This window comes from Monodon monoceros, unplaced genomic scaffold (assembly GCF_005190385.1).
Source record: "Monodon monoceros isolate NGI ecotype Baffin Bay Population unplaced genomic scaffold, NGI_Narwhal_1 Super_Scaffold_13, whole genome shotgun sequence".
In the NCBI taxonomy this organism is placed as follows: domain Eukaryota; kingdom Metazoa; phylum Chordata; class Mammalia; order Artiodactyla; family Monodontidae; genus Monodon; species Monodon monoceros.
Genome location: NW_021703769.1, coordinates 13,197,300 through 13,219,174, shown reverse-complemented (window position 1 = coordinate 13,219,174; position 21,875 = coordinate 13,197,300). Strand labels below are relative to the sequence as shown.

The 21,875-nt window shown below is 41.4% G+C and overlaps 1 protein-coding gene across 5 annotated transcripts in view; it reads left to right on the top strand.

The window, feature by feature from the left end:
* The window catches only part of NCOA3 (nuclear receptor coactivator 3), a 118,454-nt gene that overhangs the window by 91,359 nt on the left and 5,220 nt on the right, over positions 1–21,875 (top strand). For 4 of the 5 annotated variants that reach the window (XM_029221364.1, XM_029221360.1, XM_029221361.1 and 1 more), the window contains 16 exons: positions 151–251; positions 1,454–1,628; positions 2,289–2,477; positions 2,649–2,750; positions 3,847–3,987; positions 4,259–4,406; positions 5,157–5,548; positions 5,729–6,600; positions 7,612–7,747; positions 8,726–8,920; positions 10,040–10,282; positions 10,381–10,507; positions 11,773–11,944; positions 18,514–18,807; positions 19,900–20,004; positions 21,589–21,811. In XM_029221364.1, coding sequence (XP_029077197.1) covers positions 151–251; positions 1,454–1,628; positions 2,289–2,477; positions 2,649–2,750; positions 3,847–3,987; positions 4,259–4,406; positions 5,157–5,548; positions 5,729–6,600; positions 7,612–7,747; positions 8,726–8,920; positions 10,040–10,282; positions 10,381–10,507; positions 11,773–11,944; positions 18,514–18,807; positions 19,900–20,004; positions 21,589–21,811 — 3,615 coding nt within the window. The remainder of the gene's footprint in view (positions 1–150; positions 252–1,453; positions 1,629–2,288; positions 2,478–2,648; positions 2,751–3,846; positions 3,988–4,258; positions 4,407–5,156; positions 5,549–5,728; positions 6,601–7,611; positions 7,748–8,725; positions 8,921–10,039; positions 10,283–10,380; positions 10,508–11,772; positions 11,945–18,513; positions 18,808–19,899; positions 20,005–21,588; positions 21,812–21,875) is intronic. The other variant, XM_029221365.1, reaches the window with a different exon arrangement.

Sequence of the window (21,875 nt, the reverse complement as noted above, 5' to 3'; positions counted from 1 at the left end):
GTAGCATCATTTTCTTATCAGGAAATGTGTATGTTCTTATGCACATCTGTGTGCGTGTCTCTTTGTGTCTGTTCGGGGAAAAATTTGAAGGTGGATTTAATCTATAACTGATGTATATGCTATTTGTAGTATTGCCTTATGTCTTTTTAGGAAAAGCTATTTCCAGTGATGATGATGTTCAGAAAGCTGATGTATCTTCCACAGGACAAGGAGTTATTGATAAAGACTCCTTAGGACCACTTTTACTTCAGGCAAGTACAAGGTTTTAGCTATACGATAAGCTGAGTTGATTTAAAAAGAAAGAAAGAAAGAAATAAATTTTGGCTAGGATATGAGAGCAAAAGGAAAATGTTTCTTTTCATGAGTACAACTCAGTATTCTGAATATGATGATAAAAAATGCTCATATATTTAAAATATACATAACTCATGAGGTCCTGTGGTGCCCTGCCCCCTGCAATAAAAATGCATTTGGGCATATTTTAGCTCAGACCTTTTTGTGTTTTTTTGCATAATTGATAGTATGGCACACTACAATTTTATATTTTTGAGGAAGTTTTAAGACTTAAAATACGTGTTTTTTGTAAGTAGTTGTCTTCAATAGATTGAGTTAAGCTATAGCACTTACAGAATGTTTCTTTTTAAGTCATGACCTGAAGCCCTTTATTCAGGTTCACTTATCAACTGTTTTTGTTCCAATTAGTTTGTTCCAGCTACTTTTTAGTTGATCAGTTCAGTTCCTCTTTGTAAATTCTCACTAAGGAGTGGTATAGTTCCTGTAGCTTGACTTGGTAACAAATGGAAAAATGGGAAGCACTAAGGATGATTTTTCATATTTTTAAAAACTCCTTTGAAGAAGTAATTCTTCAAAAATTAGATTAGATGTTATAATTCAGATTTTGTCTTTACTGTCATCTTTTCAAATTGTCTTTTTCATACAGCCCTGTATTGATGGTGCTAATGTTAACAGAAATGATGGCTCACAGTTGTTAAATCAACAGTTTTTTTCAAATTCTATTTAGTACTATGGCTGGTGTCTTAGTCTGCTAAGGCTGCCATAACAAAATACCACAGACTGTGTGGCTTAAACAACAGAAATTTATTTCTTACAGTTCTGGAGGGTGGAAGTCCAAGATCAAGGTGTTGGCAGGCTTGGTTTCTCCTGAGACCTACCTCTCTCCTTGGCTGGTAGATGGCTGCCTTCTCCTTGTGTCTTCACGTGACCTTTTCTCTGTGTGTGTGCATTTCTTGTGTCTGTCTCTCTTCTCATAAGAACACCAGTCCTATTGGATTAGAGCTACCCTTATGGACCTCATTTAACCTTAATTACCTCCTGAAAGGCCCTATCTCCAAATACAGTCACACTGAGGTTTAAGGCTTCAACATATGAATTTTGGTGGGGGAAGGGATACAGTTCAGTCCATAATAGCCAATATTAACATATCCCACTTCAGGCATTGGATGGCTTCCTGTTTGTGGTGAATCGTGAAGGAAACATTGTGTTTGTGTCAGAAAATGTCACCCAGTACCTGCAATATAAGCAAGAGGACCTGGTTAACACAAGTGTCTACAATATTTTGCATGAAGAAGACAGAAAGGATTTTCTTAAAAACTTACCGAAATCTACAGGTAGGCTTTTAATGTGTATCTTCCTTTTTTAAAAAAATATTTATTTATTTATTTGGCCGTGCTGGATCTTAGTCGCGGCACGCGGGATCTTTGTTGCCGCATGCGGGATCTTCGTTGTGGCACGGGGGATCTTTAGTTGTGGAATGTGGGATCTAGTTCACTGACCAGGGATCGAACCTGGGCCCCCTGCATTGGGAGCACAGAGTCTTAGCCCCAGACCACCAGGGAAGTCCCTGTATTTTCTAAGCAAGTTAAAAAAATTTCTTTTTCTTGATCATTTCTTAGAAAATTGAATATACCTTTTAGAAAGCCAAGTGATGATTTATGTAGAACAGGGCAAGTGGTAGATAGCAAAATTTCAAATACGAATTTAGAGTTTGGTATACATTTCATGGGTCTAAGATATACAGTGAGTTACAAAATAGAAGTGAGATACCTGTTGAATTTGAATTGAAATTATTCCAGTGTTTTATATATTGCCACTTTGAAATGTTATTGTAGAAATTACTATGGAAGATGTATAATGAGAAAATATGTATAGCTTAAATTCTTTTTTTTTTTTTAATTGGAGTTTGGTTGATTTATAGCTTAACTATTTGATGATAGTCATGGACTGAATTGCCAGCTTTTAAAAATATCCTTTCAATTTGTTTTCTAAAGTTAATGGAGTTACCTGGACAAATGAGACCCAGCGACAAAAAAGCCATACATTTAATTGCCGTATGTTGATGAAAATACCACACGATGTTCTGGAAGACATAAACACTAGTCCTGAAATGCGCCAGAAATATGAAACGATGCAGTGCTTTGCCCTGTCCCAGCCACGTGCTATGATGGAGGAAGGAGAAGGTGAGAGTCATCACGTGCTTGTGGTGATTATCAAACAATAGCAGCCAAACTTGTAGTTTTGTAATTTCCATTGTAATTCTTCCTACTGAATTCCATGTTCTTACTTGCCTATTGAATAGACACATCCAAAGGTTAAGTATAATCCTTACCTGGTTAAATTTTCTATTGCAGATTTGCAATCCTGTATGATCTGTGTGGCACGCCGCATTACCACAGGAGAAAGAGCATTTCCATCAAATCCTGAGAGCTTTATTACTAGACATGATCTTTCAGGTAAAAACTGTGCGTGTGTGTATGTTTTGTTCATTTTGAAAATTTTTATAAAAGTTAACTTTTCTACAGCCTGCACTATCATTTAAGTGCCTACACTGTAACGAATACTTTGCATGGATTATTTCCTATGTTTCTTATAATATTTTTTAAAATTTAATTTTTTATTTTATTTATTTTTGGCTGCATTGGGTCTTCATTCTGTGCAGGGGCTTTCTGTAGTTGCGGCGAGTTGCGGCGAGCGGGGGCTACTCTTCCTTGTGGTGCATGGGCTTCTCATTGCGGTGGTTTCTCTTGTTGTGGAGCATGGGCTCTAGGCACGTAGGCTTCAGTAGTTGTGGCACGTGGGCTCAGTAGTTGTGGCTTGCTGGCTTTAGAGCTCAGGCTCACTAGTTGTGGCCCATGGGCTTAGTTGCTCTGCAGCATGTGGGATCTTCCTGGACCAGGACTTGAACCCGTGTCCCCTGCATTGGCAGGTGGATTCTTAACCACTGTGCCACCAGGGAGGTCCCTTATGTTTCTTATACAACCCTAGGAGAGATTCAACGAAACCTTGGGCATTTAAGTTGGGCGTGTTTGACACTTAAAATCCCTCAGATAAACACACAAAAAAATGTAGACGTGGGCTTCCCTGGTGGCGCAGTGGTTGAGAGTCCGCCTGCTGATGCAGGGGACACGGGTTCGTGCCCCGATCCGGGAAGATCCCACATGCCGCGGAGCGGCTGGGCCCGTGAGCCATGGCTGCTGAGCCTGCGCGTCCGGAGCCTGTGCTCCGCAATGGGAGAGGCCACAGCAGTGAGAGGCCCGTTTACCACACACACAAAAAAAATGTAGACGCACCTGGCTTTCTCTCCAAATAGCATTTCAAATCAGAAGCCAGTATTTCTTTTCTGTAACTTCAAGTCCATTTTTCATAAAGAAGTGCACTTCAAAAAGACGGGTAATTTAATGGGAATTACTGGGAGTAATTCTTGACATCAACATGAATTTCAGTTTTGGTCTGCCCTTTTTTTGCCCATGAGAGTAAAGAATTAAAGTCAGTGCAGTTGATAATGCACAATGATGAAATTAAACACAGTGGCAATTTTCTGTTTAATAGGAAAAGTTGTCAACATAGATACAAATTCACTGAGGTCTTCCATGAGGCCTGGTTTTGAAGATATAATCCGAAGGTGTATCCAGAGATTTTTTAGTCTTAATGATGGGCAGTCATGGTCCCAGAAACGTCACTATCAAGAAGGTAAAGAATTTGGAGGTTAATTCTGGATCTTGTTTGTCATTGTGTTTGATGTGCTATAGAGCAATAAGTATATACATGACCATAGTTGTTTTTGTCTGTGTGGGGTAGGAAGATGATTCTTGAGCATTCTTATGTTAGCCTAATTTTGGTGGGGTCCAGTCTTTCACTGGATTTTGAAAATGTTGGATTTGTATATTTCCTTTCTGTTTTCTCCTGTATGCATTTGTTTTGCCAGTTGTAGTTACTAGTAATGGGATATTTTCTCCAAAAGCTTATATCCATGGCCATGCAGAAACCCCAGTGTATCGATTCTCATTGGCTGATGGCACTGTAGTGACTGCACAGACAAAAAGCAAACTCTTCCGAAATCCTGTGACAAATGATCGTCACGGCTTTGTCTCAACCCACTTTCTTCAGAGGTAATGATAGATTACTTTGTATTCTCATTAAATGCAGAAGTGTTCTCGAGATGCTTTATTATTAGTGTAAAAAGGGAGAAGAAAAATTAAGAAGAAAAGCAGGCAGTGGTTGGGTTTGCTGAAGTGCACTTAGATTCCTAAAGTATGTTTTCTTTAAGGTTATATTTTTATGTGTAAATGAGGATTTGTTCATTAATTAATTCCTGGGAAAGCTGGAGGGTGGGAAGGCTAGTGGATAAAAGAATACATAAAATCTGACTACCTCTGTTACTTTTCATTTCTAATGATATATTACATTGCTTTTAGGGATTGAATTTAAAATTTGAAGGTAGACTTCAAGAAGAAATAGTTACTGTTGCTGTTGCTAATGGTAAATGAGCAACACAGGAAGGAGCAGGATATTCACCCATTAATTATCTTGAGTAATTTGCAGGCGCCTCCAGGTTAACCCCTTGGTATATGAGAACTCTTGTAAAGCCCCACTGAGATTCCAGCTAACATAGCTTTGGGCCCTTCGTGGCGCTCTGATGGTGTCACTCATTTAGATTCTGTGGCTTATTAAAAGTATGTTATTAGATTAATAACCGATCAGTGTCTAGATTGTTATTGTCACTAGGCATTGGAATGGCGCCTAAGAAGTTAAGTTTCTGGGACACTTACTTCATCCTTAAAAAAAAAAAAAAAATCTGATGCAGGCTTTTAACGCATGCCTGTAATTTTTTAGTAAAACATTGTTCTGTTTCTTTGCAGGGAACAGAATGGGTATAGACCAAACCCGAATCCTGTTGGACAAGGCATTAGACCTCCAGCAGCTGGATGCAACAGTTCGGTAGGCAGCATGAACATGTCGCCAAACCCCGGCTTGCAGGTGCTGAGCAGCAGGACCTACGGTGTGGCTGATCCCGGCGCCATGGGGCAGATGAGTGGAGCCAGGTATGGGCCTTCCAGTAGCATAGCTTCAGTGAACCCTGGGCCAGGCATGCAGTCACCATCTTCCTACCAGAACAACAACTATGGTCTCAACATGAGTAGCCCTCCACGTGGGAGTCCTGGTCTTGGCTCCAGCCAACAGAATATTATGATTTCTCCGCGTAATCGTGGGAGTCCAAAGATGGCCTCACATCAGTTTTCTCCTGTTGCAGGTATTTGTGTTACATTTCCTTTTCTTTATTTTTTTCTTTTTCAGTAATTCTTTTCTATCCATACCACTGTAATTCTTGTAAAGTTAATTCATTTTAAAACAGAAACTTTGAAGTGTTAAGTAGTGTTTTGTTATAGCATCTGACAGTCTAATTCTTTTCCTGACTTCTCTCCAAATGCAGGTGTGCACTCTCCCATGGGATCTTCTGGCAATACTGGGAGTCACAGCTTTTCTAGCAGCTCTCTCAGTGCCCTTCAAGCTATCAGTGAGGGAGTAGGGACTTCTCTTTTATCTACTCTGTCTTCACCAGGTCCCAAATTGGATAACTCTCCCAATATGAATGTAAGTCAACCAAGTAAAGTGAACAGTCAAGATTCCAAGAGTCCCCTAGGCCTGTATTGCGACCAGAATCCAGTGGAGAGTTCAATGTGTCAGTCAAATAGCAGAGATCACCTCAATGACAAGGAAAGTAAGGAGAGCAGTGCAGAAGGGCCAGAGAATCAGCGGGGTCCTCTGGAAAGCAAAGGTCACAAAAAATTACTGCAGTTACTTACCTGTTCTTCTGAGGACCGGGGTCATTCCTCCTTGACCAACTCGCCCCTGGATTCAAGTTGTAAAGACTCTTCCATTAGTGTCACCAGCCCCTCTGGGGTCTCCTCTTCGACGTCTGGAGGAGTGTCCTCCACATCCAGTATGCACGGGTCACTGCTGCAAGAGAAGCACCGGATTTTGCACAAGTTGCTGCAGAATGGGAATTCACCGGCTGAGGTAGCCAAGATTACCGCCGAAGCCACCGGGAAAGACACTAGCAGTACAACGTCTTGTGTAGAAGGAAACGTCAAGCAGGAGCAACTAAGCCCTAAGAGAAAGGAAAATAATGCTCTGCTTAGGTACCTGCTGGACAGGGATGATCCTAGTGACACGCTCTCCAAAGAACTACAGCCCAAAGTGGAAGGCGGCGTAGACAGTAAAGTGAGCCAGTGCAGCAGCTCCACCCTCCCAAGCTCAAGTCAAGGGAAGGACGCCAAAATTAAGACAGAAACAAATGAAGAGGTAACTTGTCTTCTGTATATTCTAGCTTAGGCACTGTATTTCAGCATTGCATTTCTGTGTTAGAAAGACAATGTGTTATGCACAAATTCTTACCTTCTGTTTTAGGTTTATTTAATGGAAGTTAATCTGGGGCTGTCACTTTTTCGGTAGCTCTTCTGAGCATCAGTAAAGTGTATTATGATGCAGTGTAGAAATAATCAGATATGTATGCTTTCAAATGTGACTGTACCTCATTAGTAGGCAATTTGAAATCTTTCATGGAAGTTTTTATTATTGGAATGAGCACATTGGGTCATTAAGTGTATGGTAGAAATGGGAAAAACCTTTTGTATTAGGCAACAGAATTTTGATTTTTACCTAAGATCAAGTTTCATATACATGATCACATTCTATACAAGCACTTCCCAGACTCCTCTTGAGGAACAATATTCTGGAAGACGTTAATATGCACCTGAGAAAATAAAGTCTTGGAGAAGTCCTATTGTTAGGATGTGTGTTTAACTTTGTTTAAACTTTGTTTAGTGTTTCCCAAATGTATTGACCAAAAGCCCTTTTTAAAGCATAGCTATGAATATCTTGTTGAACATCAGCTTATTTTTTTACTATTATTATCAAAAAATTTTTTAAAAATTTTTATTATTAATCATACATGTTTTCAGAAGTATGTGTAGAGGCAGACATCTCTGTCAGCTCATGATTCTGACTAATGTTTGCTGGAAAATATCCTGCAGTTTGAGAATTAAACATATAGGGTAAATTAAAAAATGCCCCTTTGAAAGCACCTCCAAACCCACGGATTTATCCCAGAATTTTCAACTGTTTTTACTTTCAAGGAAGTAGTGTAGGGATAGGGGTCATAATCAGCTAGCTAGCCTCTAAGTTGGGTGTTACTATTTCAGGTAACTGTTGTGTTTTACTTGTTCCCATTTCATCTCTTTTCCTCTGATGAGTATGTTTTATACCTATGTATCTAGTAATGTACACAGGTTAATTAAAAAAAATTATTTTCAGGGATCTGGAGACTTGGATAATCTAGATGCTATTCTTGGTGATCTGACTAATTCTGACTTCTACAGTAATTCCATATCCACAAATGGTAGTAATCTGGTAACGAAGCAACAAATGTTTCAAGGAACTAATTCTCTGGGTAAGAAAGAACTAGATTTTATTCTTGCTGCCTTTGAACTTTTCTGCACACCTGTATGTACTCTTAATTAAAACTAGGATCCAACTTTAAAATGTGTACTCCACCTTAGTTTCTTTTACTGATTTATAATGTAGGTGATTTTAAAAGCTTTTTGGACAGTTTCCCATTTCTAACTAATATGATGCCAGTAATCACAGGGCTTATAGGAAAATGTTCTTCTCTGGTTGCTGCAGGTGAGTAGTAGGTACTCTGTACCTACTAGTACCTTTATTTGTCTTAGGCACAGAGAATTGGATTAAAAAGCAAATCAAAACCTGTCCTTTGACACTAACTTACTTTGGTGTTTGCTGGTTCTTACCCAGCCTCTGTCCTATAGCTGAGTGTTTCTTGATTCATCAGTTTAACAAGGATATATTATATGTATCAATTGAAAAAGAATAATCCACAATTATCTGGAAAGGTGGTTATTCAGTTTTAGTGGCACTATTTCCGAAACTGAAATGGAAAGTTAGATCAATCAAATAGGTTAGAAAAAACAAAAAGAAAAAGGTTTGGAGGAAATTTTGTTTTACTCCTTGGTTGATTAGAGGGCAACTTATCTGGTTACATTTAGTTGTAAAATTTTAAACTTTAAATATGCATGTTAAAGAACTTCCAGGAGTTTGAAACATTGGTAAAATTTTTACTATTAAGTGAAGCAGAATATGAATGACCATATCAGGCTAGAGAACAGTGCCTAATACTTCAGCCAACACCGAGACTCTTGTTTTTTACTTTATTTGGAATACAAGGCTTCTTTTTTCTTTCTTCTTTTTCTTTCTTTTTTTGGGGGGCTTATTTATTTTGTAAAGGAAGACAGTGTTTATTTTGGTAAGAAAGACATTCTTGGGTGGGTGGTATTTATGTCTTGTACTTGATTATTTATGTACTGAATCATCAGAGGATATTTATGTATTGTGCTTTTATGTTTTTTAACAGGTTTGAGGAGTCCACAGTCTGTGCAGTCTGTTCGTCCTCCATATAACCGAGCAGTGTCTCTAGACAGCCCTGTTTCTGTTGGCTCAAGCCCTCCAGTAAAGAATATTGGTGCTTTCCCCATGTTACCAAAGCAACCCATGTTGGGTGGCAATCCAAGAATGATGGATAGTCAGGAAAATTATGGCTCAAACATGGGTATGTTATTTCTTTTTTTTTTTTAATTTTATTTTAAATTTTATTTATTTATTTTTGGCTGCCTTGGGTCTTCATTGCTGTGCGTGGGCTTTCTCTAGTTGCAGCGAGCGGGGGCTACTCTTCTTTGCGGTGTGCGGGCTTCTTATTGCTGTGGCTTCTCTTGTTGCGGAGCACAGGCTCTAGGCATGTGGGCTCAGTAGTTGTGGCACGTGGACTCAGTAGCTGGTGGCTCCCGGGCTCTAGAGCGCAGGCTCAGTAGTTGTGGCGCATGGGCTTAGTTGCTCCGTGGCATGTGGGATCTTCCCGGACCAGGGCTTGAACCCGTGTCCCCTGCATTGGCAGGAGGATTCCCAACGACTGCGCCACCAGGGAAGTCCCTGATATGTTATTTCTAATGAATATTAATGATTAAAAATTTCTTTTGGGAAAAGCAAATTTAAAATACTTAATTGGAATTAACAGGATTTTGAATAACAGTAGCATGTTTCTTTCATGAGTATTCTTCATTTATTCTGTGTCTTGGTGATTTAAACTCTCAAGGAGACTTTCAGTCCAAGACATTTTCTTCTTTGGCCACGCTGTGGGGCATGAGGGATCTTAGTTCTCCTACCAGGGATTGAACCTGTGCCCCAGGGAAGTCTCGCAAGACATTTTCTAATCTGTAATGAATACATGGCAATACAGGCATACCTCAGCAGTATTGCAGGTTCTGTTTCAGACCACCGCAATAAAGTAAATATCACAATAAAGTGAGTCATGTTAATTTTTTGGTTTCCCAGTGCATATAAAAGGTAGGTTTACACTATACTGTATTGTGTGCAATAGCGTTATGTCTAAAAACAAATGTACGTACCTTAATTTAAAAACACTTTATTGCTAAAATATGCTAATCATCATCCGACAACATAGGGTTGCCACAAACCGTCAATTTGTAAAGAACGCAGTGTCTCGGAAGTGCAATACAGTGAAGGTATGCCTGTGGCGGCCTATCAGAAATGTCTCAACAGTTGGCCAGCCCTCTTTTTAGAATGACAGAGGCTCATGTGTCTGATGACTGTTACCTGTATGATACAAGAAGAATTTCATTGTAACATGGAAAATACCTAATTTCTGTTTTAGGTGGACCGAACAGAAATGTGACTGTGAATCAGACTCCTTCCTCGGGAGACTGGGGCTTACCGAACTCAAAGGCCAGCCGAATGGAACCTATGAACTCGAACTCCATGGGGAGACCAGGAACGGACTATAATGCTTCTTTACCCAGGCCTGCCATGGGTGGCCCGAGGCCCGCCTTGCCTCTGCGGCCCAGTAGCATCCCGGCGGGGAGGCCGGCCTTGCAGCAGCAGCAGACGCTTCAGATGCGTAAGCGTTCCTTCCGTAAGAAAAGAAAATGAGGTGTTTTAGGCTAACTTTCGCCTTTGGCTTATTTGAAAATTTATCCTTTCTTTTTGTTCCCCCAGGGCCCGGTGAGATTCCCATGGGGATGGGGGTCAGTCCTTATGGCCAAGCAGCACCATCGAACCAACCTGGTTCCTGGCCAGATGGCATGTTGTCCATGGAACAAGGCCCTCATGGGACTCAAAATAGGTGGGGCTCTATTACGTGACCCTGTGGAAAATGTAAGCATTGGATTATCTAGAAAAGGGTGAGAGCACAGGAACAAACCTGAAAGAGAATGAGAAAAGCTCTCTGTAATTGAGGTACTCATTGCCGTCTGTGTGTAAAAGCGAGGCTGAGTCTGAGACAGCATGCGTTCATGGGAGAGGGAGGAGACAGGGCTGTATCTCTCAGCGATCGGGACCGTTGAGTGGTCACACCTGGGAGCCTCCATGTGCCATGGTCGTCTCTCATAATGTAACAATCCTCCTCCATGAGGAGAGGGATAAATTAGCACTAGTTTGACAAGGTAAATGGTCCGCAGAGGATGAGCCTCAGTTTTCTGGAAAGTTCATTTTTTAGGATTCGATGATTCTTTTCTAAAATTATTTAAAACGTTTCAGGGATGAAGGTGAAAGTGAAATATAGCACGCTTTTATTTTTGTGAAAGATTGTGGGTTATGTCTATTTCATTTTTAAAGTTTGGTCAGTAACTCATTGGCATGAAAGAGGCTACCTGTCACTGTCAGCTCTGACTTGAGTTCTACAATAAATTAAGCAAAGAAAAATGAATTGATCTGTTGAGTAGACAGAAGTGTAACTACATGAGCTCGTTAACTTGAGTGCTTCTCTACCCAGTAGAGAACAAATAGTTTCATCACAGAATTTTTCTGAGACTGGATAAATGTCTAGCTCCATGCCCCTGTGATGTGTTGGAGAACTGTGGCATTGCTGTGGGGTTTGTGTTATACTTGTACGGGGTTTGTATTATACTTGTCGATACATGAGTTCTGTGGGCCGTGTATGAAACAAAGTTATTTTGGTAGAACCCTGGGCTCAGTTCAGCATTTCTGCCTTTTTCCCCATTCTTTTGTTGATTTCTCCAGCCTGCAATATCCTAAGTACTACCACTTCTGTTCTTGTAGGGTCTTGAAAACACCACCCTCCTCATCCCTCCAATCTCCTTTCCTAAATCTCTGCTATCCTCTAAATGTCAGGGGATCTAGCAATTACATTTTGGTGGTGGAATTGGGAGTTGTAATCTAGATACGGTGGTCGAAGATGACCTGGTGAGGTTTAAAATTGTGGGTCTTAAATTTAAATTGATGCCATTTGTTCTTTTCTGCTACTCTGTTTATTATTTACACTTGTATTATTTGAGTTATTGCATATTAAAAATACTGTGTGGGGTTACTTTGATCTTTTTTTTTTAAGAGGAAAAGCACCATTGAAATTGAATCTAAGTCTCTTTTTAGGCCACTTCTTAGGAGTTCCCTGGATGATCTCCTTGGGCCACCTTCTAACCTTGAAGGCCAGAGTGATGAAAGAGCATTGTTGGACCAGCTGCACACACTCTTGAGCAACACAGATGCCACAGGCCTGGAAGAAATTGACAGAGCTCTCGGCATTCCTGAACTTGTAAATCAAGTAGGTAGCAGTACTGTGGACGTAGAAACGTGTGTGTGTGTGTGTGTCTGCGTGCATGCGTGCTCGCATATATCCATGAAGCCATGTACAATAGTGCCTATATGTGTATCTTTTCTTAATGTACAGCACTACATTCATGGATACCAGCATTAAATTTAGAAAATATACAATTGTGATAGAACTTCCAGCAACTTACTGTTTTATAAAGATGTCAGATTTTAGGCAATCATAGAAATGATCCACTAAAACTACTATACAGTTTTTAAAATGCTGCTTTTTGCTTATGTTAGTTGAATCCTCATTTTTATAATTACCTCTTTCTACTATCTGGACAACCAGTGTATACTCTGAGGAGGCAAGCTTTTTTTGTGTTAAACAAAACCTGTTTACACTGGTAAATCTGTGAATATCCCAACAACATCATCTCCTATGCCTAGTTACCTATTCAGCCTTATGAAAATATGCCATTTACAAATCTGTATTTTTTTTTTTTTTTGAAACATACATTTTGTAGTGGATCTTTTCATTATAGGATGTGTGTTTGGGGGCACTTGTGTAAGTCTGTGTGTTTAATGATAAATGGGAAAGATCCTCAGGGTTCTCAGGCTTTGTTGGGGAGACAAATGTGTATAAAAAGAATTACATTTCAGTGTGGCAAACACTGCACAGAACTTTTTAAAGGGTGGTTGAGAAACATGGAGCAGTGATGATGTACACCTGGGGGTACCAGCTACCTGTGACCCTGACCGAGGAGCCGTGTCTGACCTGGCTGGGGGAGGAAGTGAGGGTTACATGAAGACCGAGAAGCTTTAACTGCCTCTAGAATTTGTTTTTGTTTTTGGTCTGCGTCGGGTCTTAGTTGCGGCACTCAGGATCTTCGTTGAGACATGGCGGTGCAGGCTCTTCGTTGTGGCGCGCGGGCTTATCTCTAGTTGTGGCGTGCGGATTTTCTCTCTAGTTGTGGCGCGTGGGCTCCAGGGTGCATGGGATCTATAGTTTGTGGCACACGGCTCTCTCATTGAGGTGCATGAGCTCAGTAGTTGCAGCACGTGGGCTTAGTTGCCTCGCGGCATGTGGATCTTAGCTCACCGACCAGGGATCGAACCAGCGTCCCCTACATTGGAAGCTGGATTCTCTACCGCTGGACCACCAGGAAAATCCCCTAGAATTTTATTTAAGCTGGAAATAGTTTTCTTTGTCTTCATGTAAAATAGTTAACGGTCCTTATATAAAAATCTGACAGTCACAAAAGTACGTATTTTTTTAAAAAGTTGAAAATCCTCCATAGTCTTGGCACAAAGAATCATCAGTAACTTGTGTGTGTATATTAAAAAAAAAGGAAGCAGACTTCTAAAATACTTTTGTGGCCTGTTTTACTTTATGAAAGTCATCGTCAGTCATCTTTTTTGTTTAATGTATACATCTTTAATTTTAATGGCCAAATAGTATCCCTCTTATTGAACACTATTTAACCAGTTATCTACTGATGAAAATTTAATTGTTCCTAAATACTTTCTGTTATAATTCTATGAATTACTTACATCTTGTTCACTTTTTCTGTTTTCCTAGCTACAATCCAAGAGAAAGGATGATTGGGTTAGAGGGCTTATTTTAGAGGTTTATATACATACTCTCAGGCAGTTTTCCTAGATGGTCGTATAGCTGCTTTTCCACAGCAGGGTGTGATGACTCCAGTCCATCACCCTCACCAGCACTGCTGCCACGGCCCACGAAGATGAAAGAACCCAGAGTGTGAAAGAGCAAGTGAGGGGACAAATATTGAGCATGATTATTCTTTCAAATCCTTGCCAGTCTGATGGGCAACAAAGATTCTTGTTTTAATTTGTATTTCTTTCATTAGCAAGATTGAAAATACTTTATATTTTTTGGCCATTGAGATGTGTTTAATAGTTTAATAGTTCTGATGGGGTTTTTATTTTGTTGATCTGTAGCGATGCTTTAGTTACTGATTGTTGATTACTTCATTTAACAAATATTTGTCTTCTATATGCCAATCAGTCTTTCCTTAGAGACTGAGGAGCAATAGTGAATAACCTGTTTCCTGCTCCCAGAACTCAGGCAGGGAACCACACAGAAGTAGACATGGTGAAGGAGAGGTTACGAGGAGAGGCATATGATGCTCTGAGACCTTTAAATACAGGGACCTTTTCTTAGGATAGGGTGGGATGTCAAAAATTTTCTCTAGGGCTTCCCTGGTGGCGCAGTGGTTGAGATTCCACCTGCCAATGCAGGGGACACGGGTTCGTGCCCCGGTCCGGGAAGATCCCACATGCCGCGGAGTGACTGTGCCCGTGAGCCATGGCCGCTGAGCTTGTGCGTCTGGAGCCTGTGCTCCGCAACGGGAGAGGCCACAACAGTGAGAGGCCCGCGTAACGCAAAAAAAAAAAAAAAAAAATTCTCTAAAAATGCATGTTTGCAGGATGACTGTTAACCTGTCTATATTGTAAATAGTTTGCCCAGTTTCTTTTTTTTTTATAAATTTATTTATTTTTGGGTGCATTGGGTCCTCATTGCTGCATGCAGGCTTTCTCTGGTTGCGGCGAGTGGGGGCTACTCTTCATTGCGGTGTGCGGGCCTCTCATTGAGGTGGTTTGTCTTGTTGCGGAGCACGGGCTCTAGGCGTAAGGGCTTCAGTAGTTGTGGCATGCGGGCTCTGTAGTTGTGGCTCGCGGGCTCTAGAGCGCAGGCTCAGTAGTTGCGGTGCATGGGCTTAGTTGCTCCACGGCATGTGGGATCTTCCTGGACCAGGGCTTGAGCCCATGTCCCCTGCATTGGCAGGTGGATTCTTTACCACTGTGCCACCATGGAAGTCCATCCAGTTTCTTTTTCGTGGGGGCTTGTTTATAGTTTTGTTCTTTAGTTTAAAAATGTTTGTGTTTTCAAAACCAGGATTATGAGATAAAGAATAAGTGGGGACTGACTTGAATAGTCAGGAAAGGTTTTTCTGGAGAGATGACATGTAAGCTGACACCTAAAGGATGAGAAAGAGCTAGCTAGGCAAACAGCCTAGGGAAAGAACAATCCAGAAGAGGTACAGCTAACTCAAAGTTGCTTGGGCAGGAAAGAGCTTGCGGGTTCTAGGAAGTGGCTGAGGCTGGTGAGAACAGAGAGGGAGCCGTGTGAGATGACGTTGGGGGAGGTACATGGAGGCTAGGTTCTACAGAGCCGTCTTAAGAGTTTGGACTTTTTCTGTGTATTGGGAAGCCATGGAAGGATTGTAAGCAGCGTAAGGATGAGACCACTTTTCCTTTTTTGTTGTAATTAATTTTTATTTTTCAGCAAAGTAATCCATTTTTAATTTAAAAATAAAATGATAGGAAAATATGCTTACTGAAGAACCACAGTTCCTTTGCCCCACTGGGAGATGGTGAAACTCACCTCTTTATTTTGGTAATATTTCTAAGAAATATGACTATGCGGCTATTTCTTTATCAACTTCAGTCTATATCGATTTCCAGATATGATAGTTGACTACGCGTTCGTAGTCCCTTATCTGAGAACCTTGACATCAGGTATGCTTTGGAATTGAGGAATTTTTGGATCTTAGAAGAGTGAAATTGTGCATGGGACCATATATTACAACATACTCCTGATAGAGTTTCGAGCAATACTGTAATTTTTGGGCAATAGCCTGTGATCAAACATGCTAATACTTCTACAGCAAAGTACATAATCACACTAAGTGGGATATTATAGAGATTATGTGTTGCTTCGTACAAGTTCAGGCCAGGTTTTGCTGTTAAATACATTTGGCACTAATGAAAAATTGTTAAGTCTTTTTTAAAGAATTAAAAATTTTTTGGAATTTTAGGTAAGAAATTATGGATCCGTATTTATACCGCCTTCCTCTAGTACGCACCCTCACACCCATACCCTCTACATACGCGTGGGCACATGCAGTCTCTCCCCTCAAGGTGACTATGTCCCTTGTTTTTAAATAAATAGGTACCCCATATGTGCATCATTTTGGCTCATTGCTGAGCCAGGTGTAGTTACGTAGGCTTTTGTTTTGGGTTTGTTTGTTTGAGTTAATTGCCTTGTCTTTTTATTTGCTTTGTTTTCTACATACTTACTGCTAAAAGTTTCTCTTACTTTTTTCTTCTTCTTCACGTGGTCAGACACATTAGATAATTCCTCAGTTCTTTCTCTCCCTGTTATAGTTCCATGTCCCTCTGTTTAACTCTGCCCTTTTGAGCCTGCTCTAGAAATTAATAATTGTCACTCTTCTCCTGTGTTGGATCCTCATTTTCTTGAATCTCAAGTCATTTTCTTTCTTGATTTACTCCTTTGTTTGCTGAAACAAAATTTCTGTTAACTTCTCTGTCCCTGCAATTTTTGGGTCCTTCTGTGTTTGAAAATGTCTTTATTCCACCCCACTGCACCTCTGGCTGCTGTGTATTAAATTCTAAGTTGAAAGTAATTTCTTCTTAGAATTTTGAAAGAGTAGTTCCATAGTTTTCTGGCATCCAGTGTTGCCATTGAGTCGTATTGCAGTCTGATGGCTGAGGGCTCCCCCTGGTCTGTACTCAGCCTCCTAACTAGCCCCCTGTCTGGGCGCCCTCCCTGACCTTCTGCTGTCCCCAGTGGAGTGCTGCCTTGGCTCCATGCGAGACATTGACTCAGTCCTCAGGTGGGTTTTCTCTGCAGGCACATGGGTCTCAATTTCTCTGCTGTGTTGAGTTGCTTACTCCTCCCTACACTTTCTGTCTTCCAGATGCCTGTTGAAATTTTTTATCTTGTTGCCTTCAATATTCTCTTTTTTTTTTGGATAAATACTACCTTTTAATTTTTTGCTGTCATTTTATCAGGGTTAGCAAGAAAGAGTATATTATGGTCTGATTACTTTATAAACAGAAATCTCAGATTGCTGTCTGGAGTAGGGAATTGGTATTATGGCACAGAGTAGACGCACAGATGGCAGGGAGATGTCTTGGGAAGGGTCATGGCAACAGAATGAAAAGAAGGGAAGGCTATGCGACGTGTCACGGAGGAAAAGCTGACAGGACTTGCGCCCTGTCTGCACACATATGCACTCACACAGTTGGGAAGGGAGACTGAGGAATCGGAGTTGCTGGCGTTTAGCTCTGGGTGAATGGTGTTGCCATCTATTGTGATGTAGGGAAGATTGGAGAAGAATCGGGGTTTTTTTTTTTGTGGGAGGGACTGTTGATAATCACGCCTTCTGTTCTCTACATGTTAAGTTTGAGATGCCCAAGACGTCCAGGTAAAGATGTTGAGTGGGCGCCTGTATGAGCACAGTTAAGAGTCCGAGGCATTGGAGCTGGAGAAAGAAACTTGGCAGTTGTCACCAGTGGCTGAGGAGACCGAGTAGAAAAGGTAGCGAGAGGAAAGAAGAGGGCCTAGGGCGGATGAACTCTTAACATTCCTCCAAGGAAAGGCCCGAGATGGGGGAGAAAATAGAGAATGGTGTCACGGTCACCGCGGGGTGAGGTGTGCTTTAGGACGAGACTTGGTGAAGGTGTCAACTGCACACTTGGCATCCTGTGCCCGAGGATGAGGAGTTACAGGGGATGCAGCACCTGCCTGGCTCTTCTTGTCTGAACATGGCAGGCTCTCCCCTCCTTCAGAGTGTTTATTTTTACTTCTTTTTCTGCTGGACATTACTTTGTATGCATCGTTAGCACATAGAGAAGTGATACCTGGCATGTAACACACTTAATAAATACTTGGTGAGTTAATAGGCTTCTTTCTCCTTCTCACGTACAAATAGTGGATGACTGACCACCTTTAGGCTATTTATTTATTTATTTATTTAGTTTTGGCTGCATTGGGTCTTCGTTGCTGTGCACGGGCTTTCTTTAGTTGGCAGTAAGTGGGGGCTACTCTTCGTTGAGGCACGCGGGCTTCTCATTGCGGTGGCTTCTATCATTGCAGAGCATGGGCTCTAGAGCGCAGGCTCAGTAGTTGTAGCGCACGGGCTTAGTTGCTCTGTGGCATCTGGGATCTTCCTGGACCAGGGCTTGAACCCACGTGCCCTGCATTGGCAGGCGGATTCTTAACCACTGCGCGCCACCAGGGAAGCACCCCACCTTTAGGTTTTGTTCACGTGGTGAATACACCTCAGGGGACATGGGCTGTTGTTGATTTACCTGTCTCTACTAAACTCGCCTCTTGCCACCTTCAAAAGTATTCTTGTGCAGATTACATGAGAATTCATTGATCACAGTGATTTTCATTGATTTATTTTACACTTGGCATGGGAGGTCAATGTTGGTACAGAAATCTTGTCTGGAACAAATAGTATTTCTCCAGGTACTCAATACATCGTGGATATTTGGCTCAGAAAATGTTTGAGTGTCTCCCTGCGTGAGACCCTGTGCTCCGTAAGCACTAGGGCACAGCTATTAAAAGATGGTTTGGTGTCTGGTCTCATGGAATTTTAGACAATAAATTTGATTTCGCTTTTGGAATTCTGCAACGTCATCGTTCACATATATTGACTTATATTTTTCACCTTCTTTAGAGCATTGTATTTCTGTTGGTTTCCTGCATGTACTTTACTGTTCATTTATGTGTTTGATGTTTAGGGACAAGCTTTGGAGTCCAAACAGGATGCTTTCCAAGGCCAAGAAGTGGCAGTAATGATGGAGCAGAAGGCAGCATTATATGGGCAGACGTACCCGACGCAGGGGCCTCCAATGCAAGGAGCCTTTAATCTTCCGGGACAATCACCACCTTTTAACTCGATGATGAATCAGATGAACCAGCAAGGAGGTTTTCCTCTCCAAGGAATGCACCCTCGGGCCAACATCGTGAGACCCCGGACAAACACTCCCAAGCAACTTAGAATGCAGCTTCAGCAGAGGCTGCAGGGCCAGCAGGTAACAGCCACACGCCCGAAGCAGCTTTCCCTTTGGCCTCCTCCTCTTTCATTTGTTTTTGGACTGTGTTCTTTCAGGGCTCTTGCCACTGGCTCTCTATCCCTCATCAACCAAAGAAATTCCTTTCGTTTTCATTTCTGTTAACATTTTACTTGTATGGATGGTTCCTTGCTAGGGAGTCGTTGTACTAGAGTTGGATACCTTTCTATAAGAATATTCTATTGTACAGGTAGAAAAATAAACAATGTCCGAGAGGATTGCTCTTGGGGGAGAAGAGGTTTCCTGATGGCTTTGTAGTCTTAGAGGTAGATAATTTCTATTATTAAGAGTCCTTAATGTTAATAGCCAGATGTTGAAACCTTATTGATTTGAGCAGAAACCTCTGAGTAAGGAACCTTTTGAGTAAGGAACCTCTGCTTTCTAGATGTGTTATACAACTTGAGCTCTTTTAATATTTTTTTTCCGTTTCCTTTGTAACACATTTTAAAAAATTTATTTTAAAAAAATTTATTTTGTATCTTGAGTGCACTGAGTTCTTAAATGTGGGGGGATCGAACCACATAAGCAGATGAGTGAATTGAGAATCCAGTGAGCTGGAGACCCTTCCAGTGTATTAATGTTCCTAAAAGCGTAGGTACTCAGGAAAGCTGTGTTAATGCGTTCATGGTATCATTTTTTACCATTTCTTTCCACTAAAAGTTACCCAGGAAAAGGTAGCAGAAGTAGTTTTTTCCAGTGTTAACCTTTGATTAAATTAAAGCTATTTCCCCAATAGCCTAAGTAATCCCAGAGAAAATCTGACTTTATAAATTCTTTGAGTTCCTGTTGAAGACATTCTTTAAGCTGCAGAATTGCACTTTCACTTTTCCTCCTGTTGCTGAACATGAAGGCCTCACATGCCAGCCAAGGGCTTTCCAGCACCAACCTTTTTGAAATGTGAAAGTGTGCTGCTTCAGCTTAGCCATGACTTGGCCCGGTTAATGGGTTTAGAGGTGTCTTCATGACCTCGCTGGGTGGTGCCAAGGGTGTGGACAGCTGTTTGGGCTCATTAACGTGCTCCACTTGCATTCTAACCACCCTGTCTCTCCCCAGTTTTTGAATCAGAGCCGTCAGGCACTTGAAATGAAAATGGAAAACCCCACTGCTGGTGGGGCTGCAGTGATGAGGCCCACGATGCAGCCTCAGGTCAACTCCCAGGTGAGAATAAGTCTCTCCGTGTTCAGGGCTGAATGCCCCGCACAGGGCTTGGCCCATGCTTGACTCTCAGTGAATGTTTATTAAACAAAGGCAGTACATAATCCCAAATTTCTTGTGTAACAACCCATCCCATGGTCCCATCACACTTTTTCTTCCCTTTGTCTCTCCTACTGGTAACTAGGAAGAATCAGAGGAAGAGAGGTTCTTTTATTAAAAACCACTGATTCATGTTTTTAAAGTTAGATCCCCGGGGGTGGGGTGGGATGAATTGGGAGACTGGGATTGACATATATACACTATTGATACTGTGTATAAAAAAGATAACTAATGAGAACCTGCTGTATAGCTCAGGGAGCTTTGCTCAGTGCTCTGTGGTGACCTAAATGGGAAGGAAATCCAAAAAAGAGGGGATATATGTATACATATCGCTGATTCACTTTGCTGCACAGTAGAAACTTAACACAACATTGTAAAGCAACTGTACTCCAATAAAAATTAATAAAAAAATTAATTCCCTTTGTGATCAGTTGCTGTGTTGTGAAAACAGCTACCATTTACCTTTCAGGAATTGAAAATAACAAATCTCTAAACTTTTTTCTGTTCCTGGATTGTGAAACCACATGCTCACTGCGTAGAATTTGAAATTATAAGAAGTATAAAAAGAAGAAAATAAATAATTTATAACCCCACTCTCGGTGACAGCCTCTGAGATGACCTGATTTCCCCTAGTGGGAGGAATGCTGTTAAAGTTCTGTCTGCCCCCAGCGCATGGTGGACACTATATTAAGGCATTTCCTTAGTGTGCACAAGGCAGATGACTACACGAAAATCCCTACTGTGGTTTGAAATACTGTTAAACAACAGCAATTCTGAAATGCCTAGTTTTTGCTGTTAGACCTACTCGGAAGTACCGATACCTATATATTTTCTTGATAGTCAGATCTCCTGTATAAGCTGAGCTAGGATGCTTTCCAAAAAGAGGATAAATGTTTGCTTTTTATCCTGGGTGATGATCTCTCCCAGCTGGCAAATCAACAGGTCAGCTTCCTTGTTCAGTGCTTTGGTCCCGTCACCTCCTTACCCTTCACCTCTTCTGTCAGAAGGTTTAGAGAGACTACAAGAGCTTCTGGGGTGGATTCCTGCTTCTCTGAGTATAACCCCATCCCTTTGCTTTGTTTTTGGCTTCTCTTTTTGTTTCTCCCCCAAACATAGTCTCATTCCTGCCCCTTTTCTTCTTGCTGTTTTATTTCATAGTTTTTGAAGTTTGTCCTCAAATTCTACTCCTAAATGTTCTCTCACTTTGAGGAATGTTTTCTAACTATGTCAAAGCCCGATGACTTTTCTGCTTTCGTCCCCTATCCCCCAGTAATTTCCAGGTCCCTGTTCTCCCCCAACGCTCATGCCCACACCAAGCCAGAAAGCCTTTACCATAATGAGAATTGTGCGTTTCCTTTTTTGTAACCATATAGAAAGGCATTGGGTGTTTTTTCTCTCTGATACCTCATGTGTCATGGGGGCACTGTGTGTATGAAATTGGCCAGCTCTTGCCACATGTGTGTAATCGCGTTCTTTCTTGGGTGTTAGCAGGGTTTCCTTAGCGCCCAGATGGCCGCCCAGCGCAGCAGAGAGCTGCTGAGTCATCACTTCCGCCAGCAGAGGGTGGCGATGATGATGCAGCAGCAGCAGCACACCCAGGCCTTCAGTCCACCCCCTAACGTGACCGCGTCCCCCAGCATGGACGGAGTGCTGGCAGGGCCTGCCATGCCACAGGCTCCACCCCAGCAGTTTGCATATCCACCAAATTATGGTAAATTTGTCAGGGATGATAATGTCTTCCTCAGAGTAACATTCCTACGGATGTAAGAGTCACT